Source organism: Magnolia sinica, chromosome 3 (genome assembly GCF_029962835.1).
Source record: "Magnolia sinica isolate HGM2019 chromosome 3, MsV1, whole genome shotgun sequence".
Lineage (NCBI taxonomy): Eukaryota > Viridiplantae > Streptophyta > Magnoliopsida > Magnoliales > Magnoliaceae > Magnolia > Magnolia sinica.
Window position 1 is genome coordinate 64,322,072 of NC_080575.1, and position 14,053 is coordinate 64,336,124.

Consider the following 14,053-nt stretch of genomic DNA (forward strand, 5'->3'; position numbering starts at 1 on the left):
GACGGTGTGGATCTCATCCTCACGAAGTTATACTGTACGAAGTTAGAAAAGTAACATGGCCATTCATACCAAAGCTAACCTGACGTTTTTCGAATATGAGATGACTATTGATAGACCACAGAAGCAAGAAATGCAGGCTATATGGGTCATGATTGTCATGTTATATGGGTCATGATTGTCATGTTAATTATATGGGTCATGGTTGTAATGTGGTAAGAGTCGTAGTTGTCATGGGTCGTTGTTGTCATGTTATATATATGGGTCGTGCTTGTCATGAGGTCGTAGTTATTATGTTATACGGGTCATGGTTCTCATGTGATATGGGTCGCGGTTGTTATATATTCAATTCATTTACTACCAAATAAAAGGATAGCCATTGGTACAATAGCCTAAGGCTCATAATAGGGTGATCCGTTCCGTCCACCTTATTGGCCTGCTCGCCGTGGGCCAAAAAATCCTGACTTGGGCAGTGTCCACTTCTGACAAACATCACAGTGAGCCTGGAAAGTTTTAACAGTGGGTTCCAATGTTACCATTATTTTCTATTATGTGGCCCACACGAGCTCTAGATAAGGCTGATATTTGGGCCTTAACCCTAAAATGACACGACAAAAAGGATGGGCGATATGGATTACACACATAAATTAATGTGGGCCCCACTAGTTTGGCCCTTGCCCATGTGCAAAAAAGGGTTTCGTACACCTCACTTTTTTGGCATTAAATACGACGTAATTTCTTATTCCCTAAAAAATCATACAACTACTGAAAAAAGGATAAGGGTATTTTGGTTCAAGTAATTTACGAAAGCTTGTCAGAAGGTCACCCTCGGAATATTTGAAAGGTTGAATCTTGCTAGTGAATTAACCATACAGCCAGGCCAGCAAGATCAATTTCCTTTTTTTTTTGAGCTGGCCGTGTCCTTATATGAATGTGAACCTCGGGTAATTCATTGATTCCGTGCATATGTGACCCAGCTGACGATGAATTGACCCTCCACGTGCTTCGGGCGGGGTCACTAAATTGTGGGGCCCACCTGATGCAGAGCACAGAGGTCGCACATTCTGGCTTAGCAAAAGCTCCTATTGTAATTGACGGTTACTGGCAGAGCAAATGGTTGCTTGCTGATCCGTCTTCGAATCATGACCGCTGGTAGTACCCTGTCCACTTGCCAAGGCTATGGTTCTTCCCAGCTGATCACGGCCGTTGCTTGCCGCAGCATTTCCTTCTGTCTTTTCCTTTGGCTTAACAAAGAGAGTCTCCATTTCTTCTAGGGTTTTGCCCCGAGTCTCAGGTAGGAAAGTATAGAAGAAGAACAACGACAATGTCGCGATTCCGGCGAACAGATAGAAGGTCCCACCAATGGTAATGGCATTGGACAGAGAGAGGTATGTCATCCCGATCACACCACTGGTTACACGGTTTGTGGCCACCGCCAAGCTCATGCCCTGGGCACGAAGCCTTAGAGGGATGATCTCCGGGCTGTAGACCCATGTAATGGGCCCCAGCCCAATCGAGAAGGACCCCACAAATGTTAGGACTGTCGTGATGCAGAGAACAATCGCCCAGACAAGTTTCTTATGAGGATTATGGTCAATCACTGTCAATCCAGATCCTAGGGCTAACAGAGACACGACCATGCAAAACGAGCTACTCAGTAGGAGCGGTCGCCTTCCGACCTTGTCCAAGAAAAACGTCGCCAGTAAAATGCAAACAGTTTTCGTGAATCCAACTGCCACTGTTGCACCTAGAAGACCATTCTTCGACTTGATACCCGCCTTCTCAAAGATACGTGGGCTGTAGAGGACTGCAACATCGATTCCCGAAGCCTGTTGAAAGAAATGAATTCCGATTGCTGCTACAAGGATCCGACGCACGGATGGGGACGGCCTTATTAATAAATCCTTCCACACACCCTCTCCTCGGCTGCGTTTTGGAACGGGGACGACGTCATCGTTGCAATCCTCAGGAATACCTGCCGCCTCCTTGATCTCAGCTAGCCGGATCTCAGCCTCTTCCTTGCTATCAGAAGTCTTGCCGAGCACACGTTTGGCTTCTCCGAGCTGGCCTTGCATGATGAGCCATCGTGGTGATTCAGGCATCACCAGAATGGCAAATCCTAAGAAGACGGAGGGTATGGCTCCGACACCAAGCATCAATCGCCAGTTTATATGATTCGGCAGCCCTGCAAAGGCATAATTCGATATGTATCCGAGCAAGATCCCGAAATTGATGAAGACTTCGGGGAAGGAGGTGAGGAAGCCTCGACACGAGGCGGGAGCGACCTCGGCTGTGTAGACCGGTGCGATCATGAGGGCGTAACCTACGCCGATCCCAGCCACGAACCGGCCGGCCATGAGGAATGCGTAGTTGGGTGCGAGGCCCATCATCAATGCGCCGAAAAAGAAGATCACGGCAGCACAGACAATCGTGTACCGTCGCCCTATCCAATCTGATGTTCTTCCGGCGGCCGTTGACCCGATCAGACTGTAGAGGTTGAGAATTCCCATAAGGACTTCCACCTTTGTGTCATTTAGCTTGAGATCTTCTTTGATAAACAACATGGCTCCACTCAACACTCCTACATCTGTGTGTGTGAGAGAGAGAGTTATAATTACTTGACCAAAACTTTCATCTAACACAAAATAGATGTAACCCATTTATATAATACAAAAGTAAAAGCAATAAATCACTAGAATTCTAGAGAATCATCAAAACAAAACAAAAATTAAGAAGAATAAGGGAAACGCAAAGCAACTCCTCATGCAACCTTCAAATTCTCTCTCTCTCTCTCTCTCTCTCTCTCTCTCTCTCTTTGGAATAAGATCTTTGAATGTACTGCATAGAGAAATATAAACAGCAATCTTTTCCATAGCAAAGTACCTACAGAGAACAGCAATCTATACAATGCTAAAAAGCTGAGAGAGAGAGAGAGGGAAATACAAAACAGCAAACAACAACAACTAACTACAACAACGAAAAAAAAAAAGGAAGAGGAAAAGATCGAAAAAAAAAAAAAGGAAGAAAAAAAAGACAGTAAACTATGAGTCCTTTTACCCTATCAAAAACTATCATTTCCTTTCATGTAGAGATGAAAGATAAAGAAACAAACTCTCACCATAACCCAATAGAATCGAAGCCATGGAAGCGAGCATTGTGCATGCTAATGCATACTTGTTCCTCCTTGGCTTCGATACCGCCAGCGGCGGCCCCACGGAAGCAGTGGCGATCTTTTCGGTCATTTGATCTCCCATTTTCTGTGGAAATAATCTATTCAAGAAGCAGATAGAGATTATCCTCAGCTTAGGAGAGTCTAAGTAGAGCAATTGCTAGTGCTCCAGATCTCCAGACCTTAAATAGATCAAGATTCCCTCCACGATGATGAAGGCTGATTACAGCTACGCATGAATGCACACGTACCAATCCTCAGAACCCCACCTGTACCGATGTCTGCGAGATCCGGAGCGTTCTTCTGTTGGCAATATGTTCTAAAATTAAATCAGGATGGCCGCACCCTTCACGTGAGCCACAAGTGTGGTTTAATGTGGACCGTTATCATTTTAACCATCCATTTCCCTGCACACGAGTTGCACATCTGACTGGACTGGCTGGACTTCGGGTTTGTCCATTGCCGTCGGTCTGATAAGCGTGCCACATTTCAAACACATGTGCCACTCGGGAACACGCGGGGCGCCTTTTTTTTTGGGTGGAAATGATCGGCCGCAAATGGCGTTCCTCTTAAACGGTGTAAAAGCACGTGGATCGTAGTCCACATGTTTAATACGATAATAAAATATTAGAAACGACCCTGATTTTAGCCTTTTCTTCGACATATTGCTTAATATGGTCATACATATGGTCAAATTCCCTAAAGAGATTGAAACTTTCAAATATTCCGAAGGTGGCCTTCTGACAAGCTTTGGAAAATCTTTTGAACCAAAATGCCCTAATTTTTTATTTAGTAGTTGTACAAATTTTTAGTGAATAAGAAGTAACATCATATTTATGCTAGAAAGTGATGCAGACGGAAACCTTTTTTGGGCATGGGTAAGGCCCAACTCGTAGGGCCCACATTGATGTATGTGTATAATCCATGCCGCCCATCCTTTTCGCCATGTCATTTTAGGGCTAGGACCCAAATATTGGCCTGGCCCAGAGCTCGTGTGGGCCACATAATAGAAAATAATGGTGACAGTGGTACCCACTGTTGAAACTTTTCAGGCCCACTGTGATGTATGTTAGAAGTGAACACTGCCTAAGTCAGAACTTTTTTGGCCCACGACGAGCTGGCCGAAAAGGTGAACGAAATAGATCATCCCATTGTGGGCCTTAGGGTATGGTACCAATGGTTGGCCTTTCACTTGATAGTAAAGGAAGTGAACATATAACATGACAATTACGACCCATATAACAGGACAACTACAACCCTTATAACAGGACAACTATGATCCATGACAACCACGACCCATATAACATAACAACTACGACCCATATAACAGGACAACTATGACCCATATAACAGGACAACTACGATCCATACAATTACGACCCATATAATAGGACAACTGTGACTCATATAATTGCGACCCACATAACAATTTAACTGCGACTCATATAACAGGACAATTGCAACTCATTTAACATGACAACTGCGACTCATACAACTGTGACCCATATAACAGAACAACTGTGACCCATATAACATAACAACTGCAACTTATATTACATAGGACAACTGCAACCCATATAACATAGGACAACTGCGACCCATCTAACATAATAATCATGACCCACATAACATGATTCTTTCTTTCTTTTATGTGTTTTTGTTTTCTGCTATGTGGGGTCCACGAGTGGATAATCCTTTTCGCATATTATGTTAGCTAGCTCTCTGTGGACCAAAGGAGTCCAATGTTCGGTAGTTTCATCACATACACACACAATAGTAGGCCGTAGAAAGTTCCAACAGTGAGACTTTGTTTCCCTCAGTGCGGTCCACTCAGGACTTAGATCTGTTTCATTTTTTGTCTCATAGCCTAAAATAATATGGAGAAGGTAGTGGATGACGTGGACTAAACATATACATCAAAATGGGGTCCATGTCACATGATAACCTCGACCCTTATGAACTCCACACATCACATAACAACCACGACCCATATAATAGGATAACTGCGACCCATATAATAGGACAACTATGATCCATACAACTACGACCCATATAACAGGACAACTGCGACCCATGTAACAGGACAACTACGATCGATATAACTTGAAAACGAGAAATTTACCATTGTAGACGCTACCTTTTATCCAACGATTTTTATGAAGGATATTGTAACGCCCTGGATCTTTGCCAACTTAGAGTTAGGCGTCCTTAGGTAATGGGTCGATCCTAATACCTTATTAACTTGTCAGAACTCAATTCCAAAGTATCAAATCCTTTTTTAAAAAATTCATTTCCTTCAAAATCTCACCTTTCACCACCCTATTCTTCAAATTTTTCTATGTACTTTCATGTTAGACACTAATCTTAAAGTTTAAATTATGAAGAACAATACTTAAACTAAAACTTACTGTAAACGGTAAATACATAAATAAAATAGTCTTTTGACCATTAACCTTTATGAAATCTCATGATATAAATAGGTTATTTGGATATATCAGCTTCTCCTACCCCAAAATCATATATTACACATCGTGTAACTCATTTTAAATTGAAAGATACACCCGTTTCAAGTATCGGGTGGTGAAACCACATCAAACGGACTCGGAGGGCCAAACGACGCAAATCGGGGGGACCCGAGGTGGGTCCCGCACATTTCTGGAACCTTGCGGGGAGGAGGGGGGATAGCATTGCCCCTGGGATGATCTAGGGTCCAGGGTCCAGCGAGCGACGATGCCCTCGCCGGCCAACAGGTTGGGAGGCCCATTTTCTACACATTTTTTACAATTTTCATTCTACTTTAAAAATTCATATCTCTCTTGTGATAACTATGATTTAGGTTATTTAAAAGCTAGATTGAAGCTTGATAAGTCTAATTTTATATAAAAATAAGTAAAAAATATAATAAAAATTTTAATGTAGTTAAATATAGGTCATTGTGACAACTGTCCAAAAATAATTAGTTTGGACAGCCGCTGCTTCTAGAATTTTTAGAAATTTTCTACAATAGGAAATCTAATGAAATTTGGTAAAGATGAAGTAGATTCGATGATGAACTACTAAAAAAATAATTAAAATAATATACTAATTGAAAGTGCTAGAAAGGAGTGTAGAACTGCCCTAGGACCATATTCTGTCGTAATTAGGGCATAATTTAGTTAAGTACTAAACTGAACAATCAGTAGAATTAGCTTGAACCACTTTATATACAAACTACAAGATCCAAAACCTTTAAACTCACTTACCCAACATTACCTAAAAATTTAGGATCCATCTTAAAACCCAGTTGCTCTTGGGAGCACTTTGAAACTCCGTATCGGACCTGGACCGCGCATCGAAAGTCTGATTACCGTGAAACTATACGGTTATGACCACTTTGTTGGACTTGAAAACCATCTCAGAAATCAAATCTAGTTAGTGTCCAAAAATGCATAACTTAAGCCCGGAGCGAAGTGTGTGAGAAACGCGAATATCTTTAAGAAATGAACTAAAATTTAAGTGAATTGAGTCGTTCACTTGTAGGCCAAATCTGAGGATTCAGACCGTCGGAATTTGACCCAATTATACCCTCAGATTAGGAAAAATTTCTTAACACGGGTCAGTGCACTTGTGACCCTGATCGAGTATCGATTATCGTTGAACTAAAACTGGTCCCCTGCGGCCGATCCACTGTTTCGATCAGACCGAAAACTTAACTCAACCTAGATCCAATGTCAGGAAGCTTAAGTCCGACCACATGCAGAAAATGGGCCTCTAGAAGTGCTCCGTTGAGCCGAAATAGATGGGTTTTGGCTATAACCTAAGTATATGGCCCTGGGGCCATTGAGCTCATGTTTGAGCCTATATAAGGGCCTTAAACCCTCTCTCTCTCTCTCTCTCATTCCATACGAATTTGAAAAACCCTAAGAGAGAGAAGAGAGAAAAGAGAATGAAAGAGAGAGAAAGTGAGAGAGAGAGAGAGTTGGCGTTTCTTCCTGGAATTTAATCTCATCACTGCATCTGCTTAACCACCACACCTGTATCACTTTTCTGGCAATTCCAACTCCGTACTTGGGTAAGAAAACCTAACGCTAATCTATTTTAGGGTTTTAGATAGTGTAAGTGATGAAATAGCTAACCTAATTCATGCTATAGGTTGCCATTCTGCTGTTGACAAAGACTTAGTGTCTAAACTGAATTCGTTACGCGTCTACTGGCGTAAGGTGCGGAATATAAATATTTAGGTTATGGTTTTCAAGGCCTTCAATGTCAGTTAATGATTTATGACTGACTTGAATGCTATCACATGCTTAAATACGATGTTTCCCGTGCTTTACACATATATATATGAACTATGTTGAATGTAGTGTATTCCATGTGTTTGTTGATATGATTAAATGAGTATGGAATTTGGATTCGTACTGGCCATGATTATTCATCATAAATATATGGTTGTCATATGTGTGACAAATCTTTGGTGAAAGGATTTGCCCTAACACCTATTATAACCAACATACGTCACGTAGGTTGAAATGTGTAGTCTAAGTGCTTGTGAAAATGTCTGAATGAGTAAATGCTTGTTTAAAGGTATGATATAAGGGCGTTGAGACAGGATTCTCAACCCCCTTATCTATACTTATGGTTTCCCTTATGTAACCTATCATACTATTACGTGATTTGTGATGAAATGCCTATATATGTTAACATGTACACTAGGTGTTTGTTAAAATGATCAAATAAGATCTCTATGTGGAGTGTGTTTGAGACTATGGTATAGTCCAGGCAATCGGTAATAGGTCCTAGATTGGTGGTTGAGGTTGTTTCGCCACACCGGACGTGTTCGATAAATCCGAGTCGTACTTGGGTTATCGATAGTGGTTAAGCCACACGGAGTGCTTACATACTTCATGTCGATTAACTTGATGTGCACTCGTACCAGTCGAGCTCGTCAAGTAACCTGATTGGCCCTATCTATTTTCACCATGTATAGACGTTATTGCCTAAACCTAAGGTACCAAACTCACCAGTGGAAACCCATTAACCTTGGTACCTCGATCCGTTAAGACTCATGAGCCAGACATGGTGGTATGGGACACTGTGGTCAAGCTGTCGGCCTACGCTGGGGCGACGATCCTCCCCGTAGTGACCAGTGAGCAACACTGCTTAGTGAGCTGAATACGTTGGTATGGGACACTGTATTCGAGCTGTCGGCCTACACTGATCAGGTGACTAGCCCTTTGTAGTGACCTTGAGCATATTCTGATACTGCGTTGAGGCGACGAGTCTTTCCGTAATAACTAGAGTATAAACTAGGCCTACCCTAGCGCAGCCTGGCTGTGGTCCCCAGTCAGGTTTGTGACGAGCCTTCGAAAATATACTACCAGTTGGTAGGGCATTTGTGGTAGTGACCTGAACTTGCCTATCATATGTGATTACTAGGATTGATGACCCTAAAATGGATCATTTTTTGAGAATTGATATAAGGGAGGTACCTTAGCTTCCCAATCCTGGTGTATGAAAAGGTCTAATAAGAACTCGGTAATCATGTCTATGCACCAAATTGCATGTGCCTTTGGTGTTGGAGTTGAGCACTGTGGAAGGGATACATGCCGCGACTGTGAGATGAAGTTCGTAGAGGGAGTGTAGACGAGGGCATGCATCATTAATACATATCATGTTTGCATTAACCAAAATACTTAGGGATGCTTGATTATATTGCTTTATCATTACTGCTTGACTGAATTGATAACATATTAACTTTTGCTTTATAACTTCACTGAGTTGATCACTCACTCCCACGTTATAGGACGGTGTTTTAAACACCAACCAGACCCTGTTTTAGTTTCAGATGATGACGATGCTTACGAAGCAAAGCCGGACTTTTATGATGACGAGGAGCGTTCCTCCTATATGTAGCCATCAGACGAGTGTATGTAGACCATTTTCTGATCGATGGGGTTATAGGGATACTGATTAGACGCCATTACACTTGTTATTTTGCACTTTTGGAACACCCATGTATATTCATTTTGTTCATTTTTAGAGAATACATGTATATATTTAACCTGGTAACATGTTCACACTCTGCAGACTTACAACAGTTTATACATTTTATATATCTATCACAGTCTTCCACTTGCGTAATTTAAATGTCTCTGGAGTGATATGCTGATTTGGTATAATCTCATTCATGTTCAATGCTCTAATATGGACAACATTCAATCACCATTACCTATGTTGCATAAGTGATGCATTGGAACTCGGGAGCAGAGCTTCTACTCGACCCCCGATTTTCAGGGCGTTACAGATACAAACCTTACCTTACCAACTTAGACTTTGCACGTACAGTCAGAGTAGTTGAGAACGAAAATACCCCTGCTCTTCAAAGTAAAACTTTGGCTATTGACTATAACCATAGCCATAGATATTGTAAGCCGGTCTGGCGGCCTCCCCCCTAAAAATTAACCCCAAATCGGGGTGAACTCGCCGAATTGGCGCCCCCTCGCCACTTGCTGGCCTGTTCGGCGGGGCCATGCCGATCTGGCGACCCCCCTATGGCTACGGATTATAACCGTATCCATAGGTACCATCCACCATTTTCTTTGCTATCCAAACAAAATAAATAATCACATCAAAGGAAATCTATTTTCTTTTTCTGTTGTTTGGCAATGAATCCATGGTTTCCAAACATGGCCTAATGGAAAGAATGTAAAAACAATAATAAATAAAATAAAAAGATGCAGTTCTTTAAGATGAGATAGTGCTGTTGGCTTTACAAAACAACCAAATGACCTTCATTTTCATGGCTCCCCAGATGTTAAGGCACTAACTTTCATTTGAAGATGTCTTTGAATGTGCCTTGGTTTGTCAATTAACGTGAGGGTTGAGTCGATGAGTCAAGTGAGCCCCATATGAAGAACGTTCAAGCCATTGCCTCAACTGGATATGTACTCTGAGCTCGTCAAAGGTAAGCTAAGCCACACATCCTATATCCCAAAACACTCAGGTATAGAATGCCTTAAAAGCCTTAGAATAACCCAGGAATTAAAAGTCTAAAAACTTCACTTTTAAATAGGAAAATCTTTCTAAGTTTTTCAACTGAACTTGATGATATCGAGTCTGTGTCAATATCATTGAAAGCTTATCATCGATGATATCAGACAGTACTCGATGACATCGAATTAGGCCATTTTATGTCCAACAACCACAAAGTAATTTGGACCAAATACTTGATAGATCAAACATACATTCGCTGATATCGAAGGTCAGTCGATGATATCAAAGGACTTATAGCATTATCCAACAAATCTTCTAGGAAAATATTCTGATATTGCTCGAGGAATCGAACAAGATTCGATCTCACCGAAATTCAAACTTCGATAACATCAAAAATGGTTTGATGATATCGAATCTGGACAAATTTGTGTCTAGTAAGCTTAACAAGAAAATCTGTGGAAATGTTCGAGGAATTGAGATAGCCTCGATGTCGTCGATATTCAAACTCCTATGACATCGTGGAAGTCTCGATGAGATCGAAATGAGGACAAAAGTGTCCAGCAAGCTTTCATAAAATATCATCCGAAAAGATCGAGGAATTGAACTAGTATTCGATGATATCGGTATTTAAATTTCGATAACATCAAATCAGGATAGATGACATCGATGCCTTCCTTTAAAAGTCTAACAAACTCTGAGCAATGTCATGTAGAGGAATCGAACAGTGATTTGATGACATCGAAATTCAAAATTTAATGATATCGAATATGTTTCGATGATATCGATCTTCTATCAAAAGTTCCCAGAATGTGTTTTTAGTTGAGTTCGTATCATCAAACCGATTCTCCATGGCATCGAAAGTATACGTTTGATGAGATTGAATCAGGTTCGATGACATCGAACTCAGTCAATCACTGACACTTTTATTTCCATTAGGACTTTTTGCCTTTATATGGAGAGCTTGCTTTCAGTTTCTGTATTGAGAAAAAGAGAGAGCTTTAAGAGAATAATTGAATATCACCTACCCTAGGCCCTTTTTTCACATGGGAGTCCATCCTTCAATCCACCCTCATCATTGATATTTAGTAGAGTGGATTGGTGAATGAACTTCCTCATTTAAGGATCATCCAACTGCCATCTTAATGACAAATCATTGAGCTGGGATCCCTTGAATGCTTAAAACCTTGTAATCACTCCGTCTCTTAAATGATTAACATTCATTAGAGTGGATTCCAATAAACCCTGACCCAACCCTGTCGCCTTACATTAAAGCATCATCAGTGTTGTGGATCAAGGGAGTTAAAGAATCTCCGTCATCAAGGGAGTATATCTTCATCAATGTGCAAAATGGGGCTCATCTACTTATCTGTAAGTCATTAGAGTCTAGAGATCATGTTGATCATTCTTTGTGTAGGATTGAGTCACAGGTACATCTCACCTTTTCAAGCCCACATAGGACGCCTTGGACGAGAGAGTATGTTTGGGTGCTGTGTGTTGACCCTTGCACTTGTGTAGGGTATAAACTTAGGTCCTTTGTGGAGGTCCTTGGCCTGTGTGGTCTAAAACCTAGGTTCCTTGTGTGGATCATTTGCTCTTGTGTAGAGCATAAAACCTAGGTTCCTTGTGTAGATCATTTGCTCTTGTTTAGGGCATAAAACCTAGGTTCCTTGTGTGGATCCTTTGCTCTTGTTTAGGGTATAAAACTTAGGTGCTTTGTGTTAACCTTTGCTCTTGTATAAGGCATAAACTTATGCCTTGTGTAGGCATGTCTAGGTACCTTGTGTAGGTTGTAAAGGTTAGAGGGAACCTAATTTGAAACCTCCATTAGTGAAATCTGGTACACTCAAGGGTTGAGTGCGTCCGTCAGGAGTGGAGTAGGCACATAGCCAAACCACTATAAACGACTATATTTGTGATTACTATTTGCATATTCTTTTACTAATTACTTTAAATTTTCATATAAAGCCTGATAACATGATTATCTGGAACTGATAAGAATCACATCCCCCACACTTTCAGATAATTCATCCATCATAGATTATTTGCTATATCTTGTTAAATATTGAGCAGTCTAATGATTGGATCCTCTACATGTCTTGGAAGTCACTAGAGTTAAATTGAGTATATCTTGATTGTTGCATGTTAGATCAAGATTGAGATTATAGGATTTTTAAGTATTATAAAATTTTATAAAGTCCTATTCACCCCTGTCACGTCCCAAACCCGGATATCAGATTCACAGGAACCCCGATTGTCGAATCCGGTGCCGACAGCCTCTGTAATACCCCATTCTCGGCTCTCAGTGCTCATATGCCAGGTTCTGATCCTGGGATCCTACAAGGAGGATTTTTCAACGTATATTTATCTCGTAATAAGCATAACCACAAGTATACCCAAATCACAAAGGTAACATCATCATCATATATCTACTAATATAAACATTTGAGTACAATGTTAAAAGGGAAATACATATATTAAAATCAAAGCTCTAAAAGTCAGGTACATGCTCTAAGCTCCACGCTGCTACAACCTAACATTTCCTGCATGCATCTATCGTGCATAAGCTTATAAAAAGCTTAGAGGGTGGTGTAAGTATGTGCACAAGGTAAGTGCCAAGCATCCAATACAATGCCATAATCATACAATATCAAAAATACTAGTAAGAACATGAATCGTACGATATCAAAGTAAGCAAACATATGACAAGTCTAGAAGTCAATCAATATCAGAATACGTAATACAGATCAGTTATGCAAATGAGAAGTCATAAAGAATTAAATATCAGATGCCGAGGATACAATGTAATATGCAATTTGGAAGAGCTAACGAATACCATCAGTCTCATCTAAGTCATATGAATACAGAAGCATAACACCCCAAAATGCCATATGCCGAGGATGTAATATAATATGCAATATGTGGTGCAAATAAAATGACCATACTGGAGTGTGAAGTCGGGATGATAGTATGTAATATTGCAAGCTATGGGGTTCATCACAAAGGACTTCTATCTAAACTAGTCTCATACCTAAATTTGGATAATCAGACTCAATGTGGTAAACTCCTGATCTCAGGTTAGTCGCACGCCCTAACTGAAATCCTGGCCATTGCGAAGGAACACGTAACAAATAGTTACGCACCACCATCCCGAGTGGATAGTGAATGAATGAATGAGTATGCAACTCCTGCCCAATAAATCCACATATCAGTACTGTTCATCTCTGAGATCATTACCGGGGTTTAGTACACTCTGCACCAGCTTGCCGCCCCATCAAGCGCACAATTAGATAAGTGGAAAAGACCTCACTATCCGCCTGACCAGTAGTCAGCCAATATCTACCCGGTATGTCGATAGCGGAACCATTCACAAGCTGGTTAAACTCAGCCTAGCTATACCTAATCTCTCAGGCAGGTAAGGTTATACCCCCTCCCAACCGACCACAACACAGTGGGAGACGCGGTTTACTGGCATGCGGCCCTTATACGCTCATATATATCCACTCAGTCTCTTTAAGTGCCATAATTTATAGCCATTTATGTTGTTAAATTTGTGGTGCCAAAGACACTGTTATAAAGTTTACATTTGTAAAGAACAATGCTCTACTCAAGATTAACTTAGGTTGACAAGCACTGTTCACAAGTCAAGAATCTCAAGATGCCTTCAAGTTTTACCTCAAGATCTCAAAAAACTTTCAAATTTGAGCTCCATCAAGACTTCAAGCTTCACTACTTTCAAAGGTCACTTGTTTCCTATGTTCAATGTCCTTACTTCACTCCTGAGGTATGACTGACCTTAGGTTGACCTTTAAAGTAGGTCATTTTGGATACATAATTCATATATTTTTTTATAAGTGAGTTTGGTCTGTTCTAAGACTAGTCCTGGACTTTGTTCGACTAATCCTAGCACTGCTTCGA

The 14,053-nt window shown here is 40.9% G+C and overlaps 1 protein-coding gene across 1 annotated transcript; it reads right to left on the bottom strand.

The window, feature by feature from the left end:
- Positions 1 to 866: 866 nt before the first annotated feature.
- LOC131239980 (putative polyol transporter 1) lies at positions 867 to 3,377 on the bottom strand. The gene is made up of 2 exons (XM_058237955.1): positions 3,116 to 3,377; positions 867 to 2,584 (listed from the first exon to the last, which is right to left on the bottom strand). The coding sequence occupies exons 1-2, from the start codon at positions 3,249 to 3,251 to the stop codon at positions 1,080 to 1,082; spliced, it is 1,641 nt and encodes a 546-aa protein (XP_058093938.1). The 5' UTR covers positions 3,252 to 3,377; the 3' UTR covers positions 867 to 1,079.
- Positions 3,378 to 14,053: the final 10,676 nt, after the last annotated feature.